We start from the raw sequence: 21051 nt of genomic DNA on the forward strand, positions 1-21051 counted from the left end.
TTATTTATTTTATATGTTTGTGGTTTAAAGTGGTGGGCAGAAGCAGAGAATTAACCTTGCTCGAGCAGTATATGCTGAGAAAGATATCTACCTCTTGGATGACCCTCTGAGTGCAGTCGATGCCAAGGTTGCTCGTAGTATTTTCAACAGATGCATCAAGAGTAAATTGAAAGGAAAGACCATCCTGTTGGTTACCCATGGCATGCAGGTTTGTGTGTTCGTTGTAGTTGATTAGGATGTACTATAATATTAATAAGAATAACCCTTCAATACAGAGTTTTAGGAAATACATGGACATCTGTCTCGGTGTCCCGTGTCTAATACGCATTTCAATTATAATTATCTACTGAATTTTACTGTCACTTTCAGAATCTAATAAACTTTATTCTTACTTACATCTGAACTTTCCGCCATGTGTTCTGACAACACAGCTGAAGTGAAATTCAGACCAGAAGACGCATATGAAAGTTTGTGGAGTCGAATTTCACTATACTTCATTTGGAAATACAGAGAATGTTTTATATTCTACCTTAATTTGTTATTTCATTGATGAATTATGTTCTTTTCAAAATGTTGTTATGACGTGTGTTGGATATTGATATTTATTTTACAGTTTCTTGAACAATGTGATGAAGTTTTATATATGAAAGATGGATTGATCTCTGAAAGAGGTGCACATAAGGAATTGATAGTTCAAGGTGGAGATTACTGTCAAATGTTACAGTTTGATCAGATAAGAGACCAGAAGTCTGCATGCGAGGACGAAACAGAACAGACTATTGACATGGAAGAAGGAGGTTAGTTGTGATATAGTGTATGTGTAGCGTAACATTTCTGGTGTAGTTGTGGACGGGTGAGATTAATGGGTTTTCAGTATGATCCCAGAATATGCTCTTCAGTACTGTACTGACCTCTGTTAGGTTGTCCTCACAGCATGTATCAGTATCACCGCATGTGTAAATGCAAAATATTGTGAAGTGATTCATTCTGAAAGTACGTAAGTTAAATTTGTTCTATTTTTTTTTTTATGTTTTTAAAAGAAACTGTAACTTGAAATTAAGTTTTCATAATTCATAATTTTTTTATTAATAGTTTGGATGAAACTGCTTGCAAATCCCAAGTATTTTATTATCTTCGTAGCTCGGTTGAAGTAATATGACATTTACATAGTAAAATGTGCAAAGAGGGGGCATAACTTAATTTAACATATTCACAACATTATGTCAACGAGAAGAGACTGAATCAGGTGTACGTTACATCCCAGTTTTTATTCTGATGTTTAATAAAAAGTGCAAAGAATATGGGAAAAAATGTTTCTCTGGGTGTCCCACATAAATAAAATGAAGTAGATGGAATATTGTATGTCTTTTTCACTAGCATACCGAAGATAATGCGTTTCAAGTACTTTGTTTTTTGTCTTGATCATATTTTATTCAATTTATGATATGAATTATTATAGCAGGAAATGAACTGGCTGGAAAGTTAACATCAGATGAAACACACACAATGACTCAGACAGGTTGGAAGGCTTATATGGATTATGCAAAATTCTGTGGTGGCTACTTTGTCATGGGCATGCTTCTGCTTTTGGTGCTGTTGTTCACTTTGTCAAGATTGGCTTCTGGTGTCTGGCTACAGATCTGGTTGGACCAAGGTGATGGTTTAGAGGTTAGTTCTGAAATGGACTGTAAGTAGAAAATAAGTTACACTCAATAAATGAAATGGCGATGAAGTAATTATCACCTTCGACAAGCAATTATCAGTTTAACACAATTTTAATTTTTTAAAAAAAATTTCTTTCCAGTTTCACTTAGTTATTAAATTTTACATTATTTGTAATTAAATAAGAATTTTGAATATAATTTATTTCAGCTTTCATGCTGTGTAATATATTTACTACTTGGTGCGTTATGTTCGAGCACGGAACAAAACAGTAAAATAATAAACATAGACGTGAAATGAAATACCAGAGCTTATAATATTGATTAATACTTGAAGATGGCTAATAATATTGTAATTATTTAATGTGTGTTTTGTTGTTTTAGGTGGAACGAAAAGAAAACGTCACCTGTTACAACTTAACAAACATGACAGGGGAGGAACTCAAAGGATATGTAAATGACAACCCTGATCTGTGGTTCTATCAGCTAGTGTATGGACTTGGTTTTATTGTCATGATGTTCGTTGGTCTGATGAAAGGAATTGGTATTGCCAGACAGCTGCTCTTAGGTATGATAATGGCTACCACTGAAGGTTGCGATTTCAGTCAGTTAATGGCAGACATTTCAGTTCTCCTGTTAGAGTTTTTCATGGACAAGGAAGATTGTGAACAAGACCTGGGTAGAAGTGTCAGAAGGTCAGCCGTTAAGTCATTAATGAAGTTAAAATGTATTGGACCCCACTGTAAGGTAGTTTATGCTGTTGTTCTGATAAAAACGTCTCAGGTAGAGTAACAACAAGCTTTACATATAAACAGAAATTAAACTAATAGGGCTTGTTTTCATTATGATAAAACACAGAAACCGTTGATTTTGTTGTAGAGTAGCGACATATTTTCTTTTTAAGATTTGAGGTTTTCACAGTGGTGAGTATGAAGATTTCTTTGTTTATTTTTGTGATTAGAAATTACCAGTATGAGGTGATGATGTAAATATGTTTTTTACAGTAAATCCAATAAACATAATGTTTATGAGAAAAGCGACATACTTGTAACCTTTGCAGGTTCGTCTCGACTCCATGACACGATGTTCCGTAAAGTTATGCGGTGTCCTGTTTCTTTCTTTGATGTCACTCCACCAGGCAGAATATTACAGAGGTTTTCTAGGGATATGGATGAATGTGAGTTCAAATATTATGTAGTTATATTCTTTTGATGCTGTAGTAGTGGGAATATGTGATCTTTAAATTCTGATTGACAGTTTTCCTTAAAAAAAACGTCAGTTCGAAGATCTGTAGCTGGAAGACTTTCTGAACCAAAGATTCATAAAAATATTTTTGTTTTGATAAATTTAATTCAGTTGTTTTATTGACCACATTGATGCTAACTTTAATCGAGTTTTGATTTCAGTGGATGTCAGAGTCCCGTTTTTCTTCGAGTTTGTGTGTCAGGGCCTGATGTTTGTTATCTCACAGATGTTGCTGATTTGTGTGATTTTCCCTGTCTTCTCAGCTGCCATGATTATTGCAACAGGTCAGTTTGTAATTACTTTCTTGCCGTATTATTTATTTTAGCGGAAATGCCCCATTATTTTTCTAGAAATCTTCCGTTATAATTGACATCATTCCAAATCACTTGTTATAAGAATAACTGGATTATCCTAATGATCTTTCATAGTCTGTCTTCAGTTGTAATGTTCTCATTATTAATTTTAACTTTTATTCCTTTTACCGTCCAAACTACCTGTTTACCTCTGTTAACGGATGACAGAATTTCTGTCAAAAGTATGTGTATTTTTCAGGTTTGTTTATGTTTCTGGATGTGTGGTTGAATGTGGGATTACGCGAAACAAAGAAACTGGATAATCTCTTAAAATCACCAGTGCTGAATCATATATCATCGACAATGGCAGGTCTGTCAGTCATCCGTACATTTGGCCGACAGAAGATATTCCTTGAAAGGTACTACTACAGTTTTTTATAAGAAATTTTGAAAATTAAAATCACCCTAATACTTCTGTTATTTTAAAATGCAGTGAATTTAATTTTTTCAGTATTAGGCATCTGATGTGTGGATGTTTTAGGTTCTGTGTGAGGCTCAACCGAACGCTAGCATCTGACTTTATCTTCCGTTCTTCAGTCCGATGGTTTACATTTCGTATGGATATGATTGCAGTGGTAATGGTCACATTGACTGGTCTTATGGTTGTACTTCTGCGTGACTCAGTTACAGCTGCTCAGAGTGGTCTGGCTCTGTCTTGTGTATTTGCTGTAAGTTCTTCAATTCTTTGAAGTAATGAATTCCATTTATAGAATTAAACTGCTTTATCATTCACCTTTTGGGTATTAATACTTGATAGATGAAATATATTTCAAGCTATTCATTTTTTAAGTGTTGTCAGTTTCATAGAATTTTTTATGGAGAATTAAATTTTTGAAGACAACATCAGTCCCAAATCTATTCTTTTTTTATTTTACTTATTGGGAAGAAAAGGAGTGGAATTTGTGCATTGAACTCTTGCTTTTGTGTCAGGTGGTTAGGTGAACGTGCCATATTCACAGTTCAGACTTAGAAACTGAAATGAGGATGTATAAAATTTTAAAATCTTGTTCGGCAGGTGAGCACGTTTGTACCGTATGTGATGCAGCTTAAGTCGGAAATGCAAGCAAGATTCACCTCTGTAGAGAGAATCTTAGAATATACACAGGTATGGATTTTCTAACATGAAAGATATTTTTATATTCCTGTGTTCCTGTTATGCTCTGAAGTTTATAAGTTATATTATAAAACTGAGAATGTGTGAAAACAGCAGGAAAAAATTGTTACATACAGACATTACCATATTGAAACTACAATTCTGTTTTTATTCTTACCTGTAATATGTATCACAGGTTTCCGTACATTCAATTTTAAAATACTAAATTTGGAGACGGGAAGTGTGGTGGAAGAATGGGCACGTTCTAGTTTAATCTGAATTGTCTCTCGGCTTCTTCCAGTTAACCAAGTGCTAATAGATTTTTATAATTTATAGGACCTCCCTGAGGAGGCTGCTGCCAAGGTTGAAAAAAGAAGTCTACCTGACAATTGGCCTTGGTCTGGTCAGATAATAATGGAAAATGTACAGTTGAGGTACCGTCCAGACCTTCCCCTTGTATTACACGGAGTGACGGAAATTATCAAAGGAGGAGAGAAGATTGGAGTGGTTGGTCGTACAGGTGCAGGTAAACAGTGCAGTTATGTTCCTTAACTGTTAGTTAAAATGTATTATCAGTAAGAGATTGTGCGTTGACCAATAATAATTTTATCGCGAGTGTTTAGACCCTCTTAAAATATTTCTACCCCACTCGGTTCAGTACAGCTTTCTTATATTTGAAATTAAAATGTATAACATGTTAACTGTCTTGTGTTTTGACCAGATTAAACTACTCGTTGGTAAACTTCTATCAGACTATACGGCACTACAACTCAGAAGATGGACAATTCTGCATTGTTTTTGTTGTGGATAAAAGAATATAAAAAGGACGATATTAGATTTTAAAAATTATCCTTTGTTGTTGCAGGCAAATCATCTTTGGTGACGACATTACTCCGACTAACAGAACTGGCAGGAGGACGTATCTTGATCGATGGCATCGACATTTCAGAAATTGGGTTACATGATCTGCGCTCGGCTGTGGCTATTATTCCGCAGGATCCTGTTCTTTTTCAAGGGACTATACGCTATAACGTAGACCCATTTGGCGAGCATACTGATGATAAAATATGGGAAGCTTTGGACAAAGCACACCTAAAGGAGAAGGTAATTAATTATCAACAGGCAATTAGTTCAGGGTCCCGCGTGGTCTGAGGCATCGTGCTTCTGACCGGTGATACGGAATGCATGAGACTCGGGGAAAGAAATTTCTCATGAGATTTTCGACCAGTGTATGGGACCGGTGCCTACCCAGCATCGTGAGGAAATTGGGGAGCTACAATGGGTAGCGTAATCCGGTCATGAAAACTAGCAATGGCTGGGGGTTCGTCGTGCTGACCACATGTCGCCCTATATCTGGTTGGATGATCGTTCACCTCTGCTTAGGCATGGGAACGTGAGGCCAGCAGCCAGCTAGTCGGCTTTGGCTCTCAAGAGGGCTGTTACGCCACATATTTATTAATGCACTTTAGAAAGGCCTGTAACCTTTATTATATAAATGAAAGGCACCAGAGTCTGTGTACTATCGGACTGCCCATCAGACATTAATTTCAGTGTTTAGTGGTATGCTACACTGATGCATGTCCAGCTGGGTCACATGTAAGCTGTGATCCACAGAGGACAAAGGTTAATCTCCCAGTTAGCCTCTTTCAGAGTTTAACATGTCTGTGGAGTACAGTAGTAATTGGCGCTTGCATACATGTCATTATAACAGATTAGCCGCGAAGAGAAGCAGCTGCTTTGTCCTGTGGAAGCAGATGGGGAGAATCTGTCTGTGGGAGAAAAACAGCTTATTTGTTTGGCCCGGGCACTGCTTCGCAAGAACAAGATCTTGCTTTTGGATGAAGCAACAGCATCAGTTGATGTGGAGACCGATTACTTGATCCAGGAAACAATCCGCGATGCCTTCAGTCACTGCACTGTACTTACCATAGCTCATCGTCTTAACACCGTCACGGCTTACGACCGTGTCATGGTTATGGACTCGGGGAAGGTAATGTGCTTGTAAAACTTACGTAACTTATTATATTTTTAAGAGGGTTGTCAGTCGATGAAATTATGAAGCCAAGAATATATTTCTCCTCATTACATGTGGGAGGGTCCAATAAAATTTGGGAGGTAATAGAATTGAATGGAACACAACATAGAAGCTTTTTGTCTATGTTCATTTGGGTGAAAACAAATGTAAACAAGTACATTTTTTATAGGAGTCCAGACTTCTAATCACTAATGCTGTGGTTCCATTTTTTTTAAAGCTTTTATGTTACATTTATTTACATCACTGCATATTCTAATTTACATTGATACTTTTTTGTTGTTATATTCAGGTCGATAATTTATTGTTTAATTTCCAGGTTATCGAGTTTGATTCTCCAGAAAATTTGATGAACTGTGATGACTCTGTTTTCCGCCAGATGATGCTGGCAATGGGTATTTCTTCCCTCCAGAATACCTCTGGTACATGATCATTGGAACTTTGGGTCACCAGTGTTATTACGGGCAGTAGTTAGTAGTAATAGAAGTAGTAGCAGTAGTAGCAATGATTGTCAGTAGAAATGTTAACAGTGTGTTAACTAAATGTTATAAACATAACAGTTCAGCTGCTGGATACAGGGACTTGTTTGACCCTGCATAAGTGGCCACGGGAGAAGTCATGGATTATCCATTATATTTGCTAGGTGCAGGGAGGAGTTTTATAAAATGCACAGTTAAAACCGTTTATGTTACACTGTACGTTAACACTGGGGTCTGTTTTTTTCATCAGACTGTGTGATAAAAGAAGTGAAATGGTGATGATAGTATTGTAACTTTCAGTATAGCACTCATCTGAAATCTGTGCATTTTGCAGAATCTATTTTGTTTAATTTGTAATTAACAATCTCATGAGAGGAATGGTCAGAAGTTATGATACAGGGTTAGATATGTGATTGTATATTGATCCAAGAGAAACATTTTCTCTTTGAAGTGTATTTTGAGTAATACAAATATGATTCTTCTTCTATGGCTGTCCGGTCCGTATTCGGTCCATGGCCTCCTGAATTCTCCTCTTCCATTCGGTCCTCTATTAGGTCCGTCTGTCCGAGGCTTTGATTGAGGTTACAAAACAAATATGATTTGTTGGTTTCATTCTGATCATGAAGTTGAAAATGTAAATTCAGAGGGAAGTCCTGTTATTCAGAATAATTCCTAGTTCTGAACTGGCTTTTTATGTTTTATGTACACTGTTATGCTGAAAGTCAGGGATATGCAAGATGCTCAGAAGTTTGTGCCACACTTGAGTTAAAATAAACCTGAACATTATTCTGAAAAAATATTAAACATAATATTTTTCAATTTCTGTGTACAAATGTTATATGGACCATTATTTTATTATAATTGGCTCAGTAACCTTCATTATATGATAATATGGTTATTAATAATCATACTTCAGGCATAGATGTCATTTAAGAACTAGTAAATAAAAATCTTTTAATGTGTGCTGAGAGCTAGGACTTCTTCACTATTGAGTTCACTTCGTGATCGGCATATCTCATGTTTCACTTGGAACTTGATTTTTAGTATTTGTTTGATTCATTAAAATATCAATGATTACATTTTCACATCTCTGTTATAAGAAGCAAGATGCAAAGTTGTTATTCAGTCTCGTGCAGTTATATGCGGTACAAATATTTATATAATTAGTATAAGCGTTAACAATATCTAGATTTTATTGATACTGCCCGTAATATGACACAAGGTGACTGTTGTTTTTATGATTTTTTTTGTGCTGTCGTTTGATTATGTAGTTATATAGATGAGTAGCAAGGAAGTGATTTTGAAGTGCTTTAACGTTAAATCGGTTCCTTCAGCATTAATAATGAAAGTTCCGTGTCTGATACGCATTGTGAAACTAAAATATTTATTACTGGCATATGTATCTGCAAAATTTATGTGACTTAATACTAGACATTGTTCATATGACTGTCGCAGTATGTTAATCTTCAGTCATTATATTTTTTATAATAATTTTAAGTTGGAATTTGTGGAAGCTATGTTTGTTTCTAAAGTATGATAAAATGTAACCAGTTTAATATGTATTTTTATGCAGGATAGATGATACAGATTCATACTGTGGTTTTTTGCTTGGAGTGTACTTAAGAAATGTTAAAGAAAATTTGATCCACACTGCAGGCTTAATCAGTTAAAGATTATGAGCACTGCTTGTGTAGGAGGAACAGAAAAAATGGGACATGTTACTTATGTCAGTTTTCAAGGTCAGTGTGATCAGGGTAACCGCTGTTGTAGAAGTGGAGTTGTGACATCAATATAATTCAGATATATTATTTATATTGTGTGGAGTAGACTATGCCAGCAGATTTTCTCCTTGTTTTGATTCCATTTAAAATTTATGTTTACTGTGAATTATGTTCATATTTTGAGAAATTTAGTAGGATTTGAGGTTCTCATGGTGGTGAGTATGATGATGGCTGTCTTCTGAGTTGTAGTGTTATGTAGTCTAGTACAATTCTCCGTTTCAGAGGCAATGAGTAAGCAGTGCATGAGGAATTGGTTTGACACATAGGACCAATTTCTCATGCATGGGTTACTTATTGCCCCAGTGATAGAGGCAGCAAAGACCGCTGAAACAGTGGTAAACTTCTACCAGACTACATCCCAGAAGACTGCCATCTTCTTTTTTTATAAATGTGTTTAATCATTTGTTATTTATTAAGAGTTTTATATATGTATATGAATTCTGTATTGTCCAGCATATACATATTTTATTTAATTTTTTTTTGGCTCCTCTTGTTTGTTATTCTGTATTTATCAAAGGTGCTACTGTATAAACTGAATCATTTTTGCATTTATTCGGACTATGGTACTACATCAGTGGAAATAGTTTAATGTGTGGGAGCCTGTAAAAGTTTAATCGGCCTTACGTGAAAATTGTTTTATATAGAAACCAGAAGTGATATATAAAATGTGCATTTAGTAACCGAGGTTGGTAACTTTGATACGCTGAACCATGTTGGCAGAAGTTTTGATGAGCTGCGTGGTTTTGGGTTCATGTTAATTATTTACAAGATTAAAATAATTTGTAGGAAGTTATAGTGATGGACAGTATCTTGGAATTTTGAATTTAAGGATTCCATTCATCACTATATTGAAATGCTGGTATAAAGGTTGTTGTAATGCTTCCCTCCACCAGAAATGTCAGGTTATCTCGTTCTCTTTGTTCTTAGGTTTGAATGAAAATGTAAATATTGAGGTTTACAAACTAACCCTGTCAAGCAGAGTCCTTGAGAATCTCGAAGTTATGTTCACCTTTCATGGAACCTGGAGGTTCTATTACCGTGTTCACAAGAGCCCATCACTCATCTCTGTCCTTTGTCATATAAATCAAGTCCACATCATGACACCCAATTTAATTTTTTTATTATCCTTCTGGCCATCTTTAGGTCACTCCAAAGAACCCATCCAAGTCTGAGATGCTACGTAACATGCTGGACTGAGGATTAGTTAGCGCTCACCCAACCGTGGAGCTAGATGATCAGCTGTTATCAGCTGTCCTTGACTATTTATTCAGTATCTCCATATCTGGAGGCCATCCCCTCTGTCTAGCCATTTCAAAATGCTCTTGTCTTGGATTTAGAAAGTGTGGTGCTGGGGTGACACGTCGTCTGATTTCCCCATGGAGTTTAATGGTAATTGCAGTGCTTATTCAAAAGTTGTACAGGGATCACATGTCTGTCTTGTTCTGTTTGCCTTCATAAAATAGAGAACAAGTTTAGGAGGACTCAAATTCAGAAAATGTTTCTTAAGGCCAAATGACAGTATTCATAAATCTAAATAGTCAATAATTTTCCCATCAGCATTTTAAGTTAATTTTGTTATGTAACCATTTTTCAGCTCTTGAATCACAACTGCCCACTTACTGTCTCACCAAACATGTAACCTTGAATGACAGCTTTGACAAAAAACATATATGCCATGTAGGTGCTTGGAGGGAGAGGCGGTATAGCTTCTACTAATTGTTAACCTAAGATACGTATAACCTGTATACATAAATGTGGATATCATCCTGAACTAATTACACTTAAATCTTGTTTTCTTCATTATGTCCACAACACCACTTTTAAATATGCCATTATCACTTCCTTTCATAATCCTTTACAATTCATAATCATTCTGTAGTGTCTTATTTAATAATGTATGTCTTTTACAGTTGATATATCTTCTTATCAACGTTTGCTAGACCATTTAAGTGTAGTGTATCCTGATGCTAGAAAATTACTTATATTGCATACTTCAAATTACTCATATTTACAAAAAGATTCAACAAAACTGTATCAAATAAAAAAATCTTCCACACATCTTATATGCTAAGAAATAATAAGTATTTAGGTGTATTTTAATTTGTGTCTTTGCTTTATGCTTGAAATGAAATACTGGATTAAACCCACACAAAACTGTGATCATAAGAAGAGAGAGAAGATAGGTTATGTGTGATGCATGTGGATGTTTGTGTCAGTCTCTGCTTGGATTAAAACCCAAGAGAGCATGTGAGTTTTTATATGTTATATTTATTAATTTTGTGAAATCTAACAAATTTTGCCCAACATTACAAGCTGTATAGGAGAAATAAGAAAGTATGAACAAAAATGAGAAGTAATGTATTGTCCAATATCTTTAAGTTTTTAATTTATCTTAACCAGAAGTAAGGTTCAAAGTGGTAATGCAAGTGAAGGTAATTGAACTGTGGGTGTAACAAAGGCATTTTTAAAGTATAAGTATGACCATTTCATTCCTGTATCAAAATAATATATATAAAATTAAATTTTTATGCCATGCAACACATGTCTGTGGGATAAAAATCCCATACTGGGTTAATATTTCTTTTATTCTGGATATACGTAATTTACAGAAGGAACAGCATTTTGAGGTAAATTATTGATGCTAACTTTGTTAAAACAGAGACGTTCAAAATGTTATCTTTGTTATATGCCCATGTGTAAAAAAACATTTTTTATAGTCTTTGACTCATATTTACAAACATAAAAGAGCTTGCAAGAACACATTAACTGACAGTTTTCTAAAACTTAATGAAGAAAAAACATGTCACGTTCATTGGCTTCTGAGCAGCTTTATTCTGATCTAACCACAATCTTGCATATTTATAAATGAACCAATAACATTTTTGTCCTGTGACCACAGAGTCTGATATATATGAGTCATTAGTTTCGCTTTCGAATAGAATATAATTTATTTGTATTCCACAGAACCTTCGTAGACCCAAGCCAAGGATGTAAAACATGTTACAGCACAAATACAAATATAAATTATACAGTTCAGACGGTAATTTATAGTCAACTACAGTATTGCCGCAGAAATAATTACACAAGAAAGTTTAAACCACTATTGCTTACATGTATTTATAATAACTGAGAATTGTTTATAACACAACTGAGAAAAAGTTACCGTTTTCTGTGAATAGTAATCGTCAATTGACAATTCTAAGGCAAAGGTTATAAGTAAAGTTATCAAAGGTTTGAATATGAAATTCCGCGCTAAAATGATGGACCTACTGTAAATTCTTGGTACCGGGAAAAAGAGTGGAAAATAGAAAGTTGATCACACCTTTCAGCGAGATCTTTTCAAGAATCGGGAACTTAGGAGAAAATAGTGACTGGATTTGAACTTGGATCTTTCACTACGACCAGAAACAAAACTCCAAATTCGGCAGTGGACATGCCTCCAGACTGTGAGGTGGTGGAAAACTCGAATCTCAAGGTGAAAGATGAAATGCACGTTGATTTAATTTTATGATAGCGGAGAAATTATCCACTACGAGTTTGACGTTCTGTACAGCCATCATGAAAATCTGTATTTAAGTTCTTAAACCCTCATATATGTTGAAGTGCCAGTATCTCAAACCTTGATCGGACAATTTTTGCGTCTTAATAATGTGTGCTTTCAAACAGTAGTTTCGTTGGAGCCATTTTTGTGTGAAAAAAGTCATTGCTGCAACATTCACTGTAGCCCTGTGTTATTTACCGGAAACTAAAAGCCTCCTTCACTTGAAGATATTTAAAGTGCTGTGACAAGACTTTCGGAACATTATTTCCAGCCTTGTTTCCAGACATCTTGGAGTTTGAATGCATTAAGATGATGACTCTCATCAAAGGTCAGTGACATGTATATTCCTAACAGAATCAGCCTGTCTGTTCATTGAATACAAGAAAGGGTTTTGGATGAACAACTGTTCTCATTAATAATCTGCAATATTTAGTTTAACTGTATTTTAAAATGTTTCTTATCATGTACCTTACATATTACACTTTTTATGTAGAGTGTTTACTGCCAGTTTGCCCAATTTTATGTAGAATAGAATAGAATTTATTTATATTCCATAGATCCTTCATAGGCCCAAGCAAAGGATGTAGAACGTGTCATAGCACAAATATAATACTTGTTTCAAATACAAATATAAATTACATAGTTATGTGGGGTAAATCACACATCTTCCATGTTCATATATTTTGTACGTTGATTTTCTCATGAACAGCAGGCTACACTTAATAGGGGCCACGTATGAGCATTTCTTGTAATTGGTGATTTTCAGTGTGATGAACCATTTGCTTACTAAATTACAGCTATAATGACATAATAAAATTAATTGTTTAATTAAATTTATACAGTTCTCATTGTTTTGTACTAACAAACGAGATTGAAGGCCATAATTGGACCACATTGCTGATGTTGGTGAATTATATTCCAGCGACAGTTTTATGATACTGGAGCTGAGTTAGTGTTGTTACGTAAAGTGTGTGCTGTATGTCCATGATATTTAAGTTTAGAAAATATTAACTTTAGTTCTAAAAATTCTGTGTGGAATTATGCAAACTAAACTTATATGTGGCCTCATTCTTTATGTTTAGAAATCTTTTATTAATGAGTATATTGGTGAAATTGTATCCAGATTATTATTGGAATTTATTAGAAGAGCCTTAAGTGCACTTTTGTGAAAGATTGTACACAAATGGTACATTCATTCCTGCTACATTTGATTGGCCATTACGTGGAACAAGCAGCATAGTGCGTCATAACAGAACAACAATTTTAAATTTTTGGATGTGATAGTTCTATCCTTAAATAACATAATGTTAATGAAGACAGGTATTTTCTATTTAGTATTCAGATATTCAGTACTTCTAGTATTCTAATTAGAAGACATTTTTCTTGAAGATCGGCAGCAAGTTACGAGTGAAAGAAATGTATTGAAAGGAGGGAAAGTGGGGCACTTAAAATGAATGAAATTATAAAAATTATTATTTTTATTCCACAGTTTATATTACATTAAACAGTACACATATGCGAGAAGTGTTATTCTTCTCAATCTTATATTTTAACATTCTTCATGTTCTGCTTAGACTCCTTTTAAATATGGTGGCAAGCTGACGGAGAGATCTCAGAAATTGTGTCAAGTTCAAAAGACTTTGCCTTCTGCCATTGAAAGTTGTTTTAGAATAAAGAGTTTAATCTTTTGTAAGGTGATCTATAAAAATACCTACCATTTTTATATTGGGCACGTTTTAAACAAATTTATTCTTTTTCATCTTCAACTGTTTCAATGTTATGTCCTTTGGCCTCTTCTGAATTCAGCTGAATTTAGCTTTTTATTTTTTCTTTGGTATTCCCATACCCTTATCTTTTAATCTATTCTTAAAATATGTTTATACCAATTTATTTTTTGTTTCTTCATTAAGATTATAGATATTTAAATAGTTCTGTCTTTCTTTTAAAATCTAGGTCGTTGAATTCAATCGATGAAGTTAGGAATTTGTTTCAGCTGACTCAATTATTCTTCTGTATGACCAGTTTGTTGTCCGATTGTAATTCAACACTAGCGTTGCTACTTCCACACATATATATATATATATATATATATATATATATATATATATATATATATGTGTGTGTGTGTGTGTGTGGAAGTAGCAACGTTTTTGTAGGTAATTTAGAGTTTACTGATTGACTCTGAGTGGTGTGCTTTATTTGATAGGGAAGTTTCATGACATCAGAAGGACAAAGTTGTCGAGTGAACGCAGGTTTAAGGATTGTTTTATCGAAAGTTACGCATGGATTTGCAACTGTTCTTTTGCATGTTTCATCTAAAAAAAATACTGAACATGTTTCTATGAAATTTGATATTTTTGGATTTGTGCCAAAAATGCTAAACAGATTACAGTACATACTACACTTTAAAATATTCACATCTGTATACTAACTTTTTATAAATGCTTATATGTTTGATGTTTAGTTAATGTGATACAATTTCAAACCTACATGTGTGCACATATGAATGGATTATACACGTTTCGTGTACAGTGTTGGAATTGTTGAGAGGACCCATTGAAAATTAGCCATTATGTCATCTTTGAATTACTGCCTGGTTTATCAGATTGAAAAAGGAATAATTCTGCACACAGAAATGTAGCTATGTCATGATAATGTGAAATATGTACCAATTACTGAATGGGATATATTGATATGGTGTAACTAACCCCAAGGCTTTGGGCAAGATAGATTAGCGAGACCCCTTTTTGAGAAAATTACATGTAAAGAATTTTAAATGAATTCAGTTTTAGAATTTTAACTATTTTTAAAGATGTGTACACTTATAAAATCATTCTGGCCATACATAGAAATAGCTTTCCAGGTCTACCGTTTAATGTTGGTAAGCCACAAAATTAATGACATTTTTTATAAAATAGATAATCTATGCTGTTTCGGAGTCTGCAGTGGCCACGCGGTCTGAGGCGCGGGCCTAGTGCCGCTTGGTCGCTGGGACCATGAGTTCGAATCCCACTCAAGCCATGGATGTTTGTCCGCGTTTCTCTGTGTTGTGCTGTCCTGTGTACAGCTAGAGCCGATCCCTCGTCCAAGGAGTCCTACCAAAATGTCTATAGATCAAGCCAATGAAAAGTTGGGATCCGCAGTGCTCAGGCACTTGAACAGGTCATTCCCAGTATCCCCAGTATCCAGTATGCTGTTTCTCGGAATACTGTTCTTAGACTGGGATGTAGTTCATTAAAGAGATCATAAACATATTTAATAAAATAATTATAATTGTGATGGTTGCATAATTTTCTTGGGCAGTGAATAAACATTGTGAAGCTCAGACCTCATAACTAGGCATGCAAACCTGGACTCTTGATGTCAAATATGAGTTTATTAAATACATATTAGAAGCTCGGTATTATATTTGGACTCTTAAACATGTAACCAAACATTGATAAATGGAAATATTGCATCTAACTGGGAACAGCCAATTACAAGCATGTAAAAAAATAATTCCTCTAATTCTAGAAACATTTACGAATTTGATTCTTATCTATTGGTAACGTTCGATAATATGTGACCCACAGAATAAATACCAGTGGTGGTTCAGTTTCTATAAAGGATGTGCTTTGAAGTTGGCAGGCATGAATTGTTCAGTCAGTCATGTTGCACAGCAGTAGGACATGTGAGCAATATTTTAAATATAAAACTTCCTTCTGTCATGCAACACTATATACTGCAGCTCTGCACAAAATATTAAGTAACGATGATTAATGAAATGATAATGGATAATATTTTGGATTTGCGTGTACAAATTCTTGATCTTCATTCAAGTTTGTTTGCTATTCCTGCGTTTTATTGGTTCAAGTGGTGTGTAGCGACTTGCAATATGTATTGTTGGGGCTACAGGTAATGGGCTAGTAACGTCAGGGCATCGCGTCAGCCTGATGACTGGGCGGCCATCAACTGGGGGCTCTTCCAAGATTAGTTGTTCCTCCAGGCTAGGGCGTCGCCATTTTGGAGTGGGACTACCAACTTCTGCTCGACAGTCAACCTGTGAAAACCATTCCTTCTAAATTCAGATTCTTATAATCATTTATAAGAGGACTTATTACCACCTCTGCTCCTTTATCTGCTATTTGAGGTTAGAAAAAACTGATTGGAGATTATAATTGCATATATACTAACTAACTCCACACTTCTTAAGAAACAGATAGTTGCTCAGCTAATCAAATTTTTTTTCATATTTTACAGAACCCAAATTGTATTACTGTGTTCACAAGAGCGTGCCATTAGTCCGTACCCTAATCAAAGTTAATCCAATTTACATCCTCCCATGTTATTTTCTGAGATGCATTTTAATATTATCCTCCTATCTACAAGTAGGTTTTCTGAGTAGTCTCAAACCCTTCATGATTTTCAATTACAATTTTGTATGCACTTCTCATTTCCCTGTGTGTGCTGTATGTCTAAGGACATATATGATAAACGATTAATTACAAACAGCGTTTAATGACGTATTGTTTCAATCGTAAAATTATCAGCGTTTCTTCAGAAAGGCAAGTGGATAAGTGTGTTTATTTATTCCTGGATTTGACTTAAACTTTTCGTTCCATACATTAAAAGCAATATAAAGCTACTCACAGAGTTCCTCCTTTTCTCAAGAGGTGGCAGCATGTGGGGTTTCTTTCTTTGCCGAATCACTTGCTGAGTTGTTGATAATGCTGACGTATTTGATGAGGGTGGTTTATCTTTCATCTCTTCTGAGGAAATTTTGGCTCTGTAACATTATTTGAGATGCATTTTATGTCGATATCTGTATTTATTACATATTAAGGATGAGATGAAGTTCTTAGTAGCGTTATGAATGAATGGGTCTAGTTATTTTTCGTACTTTTAAAATAGCTTGACAGAAGTTGGTAGTTTATCACTAGTGCATTAGATGGCTCCACTGTGACCAATTAATTTACACATAGAACCAGGAAAATTTGTGGAAAACCAGTTACATATATTGTTATTAATATTTTTCCATGAGCTGCTGGCCATCATTATCAGAATTAGCAAATCAAATAGAATCATAAATGACTTAAATTTAATTGTTCTGTTCGTAATGCTGTGTTTCATTGATGTTAATAGTCCAATCTGTAAACTTGCATTTGCGTCTTCTGAATATTTAAAAGTGGCAGTTTCTATTTATAAATCCCCTCGTAAAATTTCAACATGTTTAAAGCTTTTGTACAAGCTTTAGTGCTGTTAGTGATACGTGCAAATGTTACATGCTTAAATTTTCGGGCTTCAATGGAAGGTGAATGAGCCTTGTGATAAATATTCATGTTATGCATATGTATCTTATGAATTCTTGAAAGCATTACCATATGAAAGGCGAATGTTATGAAAGAAACTCTGGGCTTACAGCATACAAACACGCAAATGTTGACTGTTCTACGTAGATAACGTATATAATGCAGTTTAGCGTTTCAAACTCTGTTCTGTAAGCAGCTCTGTTAAAGTGTGAATAGAGATTTTAATATGATAACTTGACACAGAATGAATGTAGAAATGGAAATATGAAAATATCTGGAACTAATAATTTTTTCTGTTGTCTTGTAAGCCCATATATGTGAGACTTAGTTTTTTTTTTTTACATTGACGGATATCCTAAAAAACTGACTGACTCTCTGGAGCAGAATTTTTCGTGAGAAGCTTATAATCACTCATCTAGTGAAACATTCCCTGGCTTTTATGAAACCAAAAATTTTTATTGTGAAATGTGGTCTCAGAGCGTTGTGTTGCTGTCTAGTGTCATTTTGTTAGTATTTTCTAGAAATGTGTAGGCCTATGACGTTTCCGAGGCTCCGTATTCAGGGGGCGGGAGAGGCCACATAGATTCTACCCTTTTATATTTCCTCAAGACGAAGTCAGAGGTACTTAGTCTTCAGAACGTATTTCTCCCTGACAACGGACACAGTAGAACGAAACGTAGACCATAACAAGGATTAGGCTGTTTTTACGCCTAGAAACTTTGATTATTTATATGTGTTCTATATTTTAAATCGCTGTTACCTGAAGTATGTTGTAGAATGATAACAGGTTTGAACGTGAGACTACGGTTTACGTTTTTCGAGCTTTATATAACACCCACGCACAGCCATTTTGTATCACTTATGCACTTATCCTCAAAGCAATAGTAATGTGATAATTATAAACAAATAACCACACGTTTTTAATACACAGATCATTAAACATTGTCGTAGCTTTGGTAAAAGACAACGTGATACGTTGTCATATTTAAAATAATTCTTTGTCAGTATCAAATTGTCACGGTAAAAGATTGATTACGTCACAAGAACACTCTGGATGTACTTATATTCCAAGATATTTCTGGAAAGGAATCTAGGGAGAAGTTTTGTGAAGGCAGATATAATTTAATTCACTTTTAGAAGAAATTTTCAGCTCGTCTACGTACCTGTCCCACGCACACGAACAGTGTTCTTCCTTCCCTCCTTGGAACAGCTGTTTTGTTAGTCGAATGAATGACTGACTGCCTTAACGATCAACGAGCCTTACGTAAATGACGACGGCCACGACGCCTAGCAGGTATATACCCAAGGTGCATTGCGGCAGCGACGCCAGCGTCTCCTTGGTAACGGCTATAGGCGTTTGAAATAACAAGGGAAGTGGTTTCCAGTCTCCGTGCGCTTTCCTCGTGATGTTATGTTTTATGAGCAAAGGAGATTTTGAGCGTGTTATAAATACGCTGCTCTGAAGAGCCTGATTAATTATTGTGTTAAACCTTGTTTAAATTACGAATTGTAATAAATTTTTGAAATTTTGAGATATTTAAGGAGTTAAATTTTTTTTTAAAGTTTTAAGTATATTCTGATGTTGTTTTGTATGGGTGCGAAACATGGTCTCTCACTCTGAGAGAGGAACACAGATTGCAGGCGTTTGAGGAGGATATTTAGGCCTAGGACAGAAGACGATGGGGCATGGAGAAAACTACATAATGACAAACTTAAAAATCTGTACTCCTCCCCCAATATTGTCAGGGTGATTAAGTCGAGAAGAATGAGATGGGCGGGGCATGTAGCGCGCATTGATGGTCTTTTATGGGACTCGAAGGTTCGTCATCGTAGGATTTGAGGTCCTCATGGCTGTCGTCTGGGTTGTAGCCTAACTACACGGCGCTACAACCCAGAAGACAGCCATCTTAGTTCGTCATCATGTTCGCAAAAGCCCGTCACTTGTCCCTGTAATGGGACATGATGAATCCAGTGCGCACTGATTATATATTTTTTAAGATCAGTTTTAATATTATCCTTCCGTCTATGCCGATCGTAGCCTCCTTAACGTCACTATTATACGTACAGGGAGTTCAGAATTTTAGTAGCGTTTGGTGTGTGGAGGTTGTGAACACGGCTTTGGCAAGTCGCTGCTGAAGTGTGTGCTTTCGTAATTTATGTATTACAAAGGTTGAATAATACTACAGAAGCATACTCTATATTTTATAACGCTGTTTTCGGATTCTGTAAAACATTTATGCGAGAACGTTTCTTGAATAGGTACGTTATTTTACTAGGGCACAAATTCCACAGTAAAATTTTTATAAACACAAGACTTTATTTTTCATTTGTGCTATCCTATTCGGCATATAATTATAATAATTTTTACAACTAAGTAATATTTCATCGGAAATTATATGCAGTATCTATAAGGAACATCCATGCTTTGTCATAAACCTATTTGTTATCCAACATACATTAACAATAAAGGTCCGTGGTCCATCTCTGGCTGAGGATAATGGATCACGGCAGGCACAGTATTTGATATCGATAATCGTTATGGTGGTATCGATATGAACATGGGGAAATATTACGCACAAACATGTTGTTACATCATCGTTAACTTCTAGATGTATTATTGTACAACACAGAAATTTATTAAAGCGTTAACCCTAATGGCTATTCTATATGTTATACTATACTAATTGTCATATGTCACCAAACTTAAGATTAGTAACGTTTTCCACGTACAAATACAAACACGTTTATCACAACGTACAGATTACACATATTGTTGGAACGTCTAACAGACACACATTTAAACATTCGTCCTAAGGTACAATTTTCAAAATTTCACAGCAAAATAATATTTTTTTGTCGGTCTGTATGCGTGCAAGTGTAACTGTGAATAATTCTCGTAAAAAAAAAGTTGCTACATTATTTTTCACCAAACAAATTCGAATTTTGCATCATCCACACATATTTTGATGTGTAACATGCTTCATATTATATCGATTCGTGCCAGTTTGGACTATGTCACAATTCATATTTTACACGTTTGTGTGTACTTTTAACATTTTTTTTTGCGTGTTACATATTATAATTTAAGAAAGGTACAAAGGCTTCACTTTTAATTAAACACATCGAAATTTTTTTTCTAAAGAATTTTGATCTTGTGGTAATAAAGAGGAATATGATTGTGTTTCAGGGGCAAATAAAAGCAATTTAATTCAACCCTTTAAAGCCAAAGCTCGTCTAAATAATATTTAAGGACTCAGTCCGTACCGCGAAGTAAACACAACACTTCACCATTAAGAAGATCAACTGGTTAACGCTGTTTAAGGAAGTAATCGCTGTGTATAATTAGAATTATATGAAACCCATACGTACTCTGAGTAGGCATCTAAATAATATTTAAAGATTCAGTCCGTACCGCGAAGAAAACACAACACTTCACCATTACAAAGATCAACTGGTTAACGCTGTTTAAGGAAGTAATCGCTGTTTACAACGAGAATCATACGGAACTGCATCATTGATTGTGTATGGAATAGTTAACAAATATAGAAGTTGCTTGTATCCGGTCTAATGCTAACAGA

General features: G+C 34.9%; 2 protein-coding genes across 5 annotated transcripts in view; one reads left to right on the top strand and one right to left on the bottom strand.

Annotated features, from left to right (window-relative positions):
* LOC110833581 (ATP-binding cassette sub-family C member 5-like) overlaps positions 1–10430 on the top strand; it is a 51704-nt gene extending 41274 nt beyond the window's left edge. For 3 of the 4 annotated variants that reach the window (XM_087349029.1, XM_022071839.2, XM_087349027.1), the window contains exons 14-26: positions 31–208; positions 614–797; positions 1460–1668; positions 2046–2229; positions 2722–2838; positions 3068–3190; positions 3459–3618; positions 3741–3927; positions 4275–4364; positions 4689–4878; positions 5218–5456; positions 6064–6342; positions 6704–10430. In XM_087349029.1, the coding sequence (XP_087205155.1) occupies positions 31–208; positions 614–797; positions 1460–1668; positions 2046–2229; positions 2722–2838; positions 3068–3190; positions 3459–3618; positions 3741–3927; positions 4275–4364; positions 4689–4878; positions 5218–5456; positions 6064–6342; positions 6704–6814 (2251 nt within the window). In that variant the 3' untranslated portion in view covers positions 6815–10430. The remainder of the gene's footprint in view (positions 1–30; positions 209–613; positions 798–1459; positions 1669–2045; positions 2230–2721; positions 2839–3067; positions 3191–3458; positions 3619–3740; positions 3928–4274; positions 4365–4688; positions 4879–5217; positions 5457–6063; positions 6343–6703) is intronic. The other variant, XM_087349028.1, reaches the window with a different exon arrangement.
* A 3215-nt stretch (positions 10431–13645) lies between these two features.
* On the bottom strand, positions 13646–18778 carry LOC110833587 (uncharacterized). Its single transcript, XM_087349020.1, has 3 exons — positions 18637–18778; positions 16815–16950; positions 13646–16224 (listed from the first exon to the last, which is right to left on the bottom strand). Exons 2-3 carry the CDS (start codon positions 16926–16928, stop codon positions 16000–16002), a joined length of 339 nt encoding a protein of 112 aa, XP_087205146.1. The 5' UTR covers positions 16929–16950; positions 18637–18778; the 3' UTR covers positions 13646–15999.
* Between the last annotated feature and the right edge of the window lie 2273 nt (positions 18779–21051).

This window comes from Zootermopsis nevadensis, unplaced genomic scaffold (assembly GCF_977971745.1).
Source record: "Zootermopsis nevadensis isolate Lab colony 2312 unplaced genomic scaffold, Znev_1.0 Znev_ptg000015l, whole genome shotgun sequence".
Taxonomy (NCBI): domain Eukaryota; kingdom Metazoa; phylum Arthropoda; class Insecta; order Blattodea; family Termopsidae; genus Zootermopsis; species Zootermopsis nevadensis.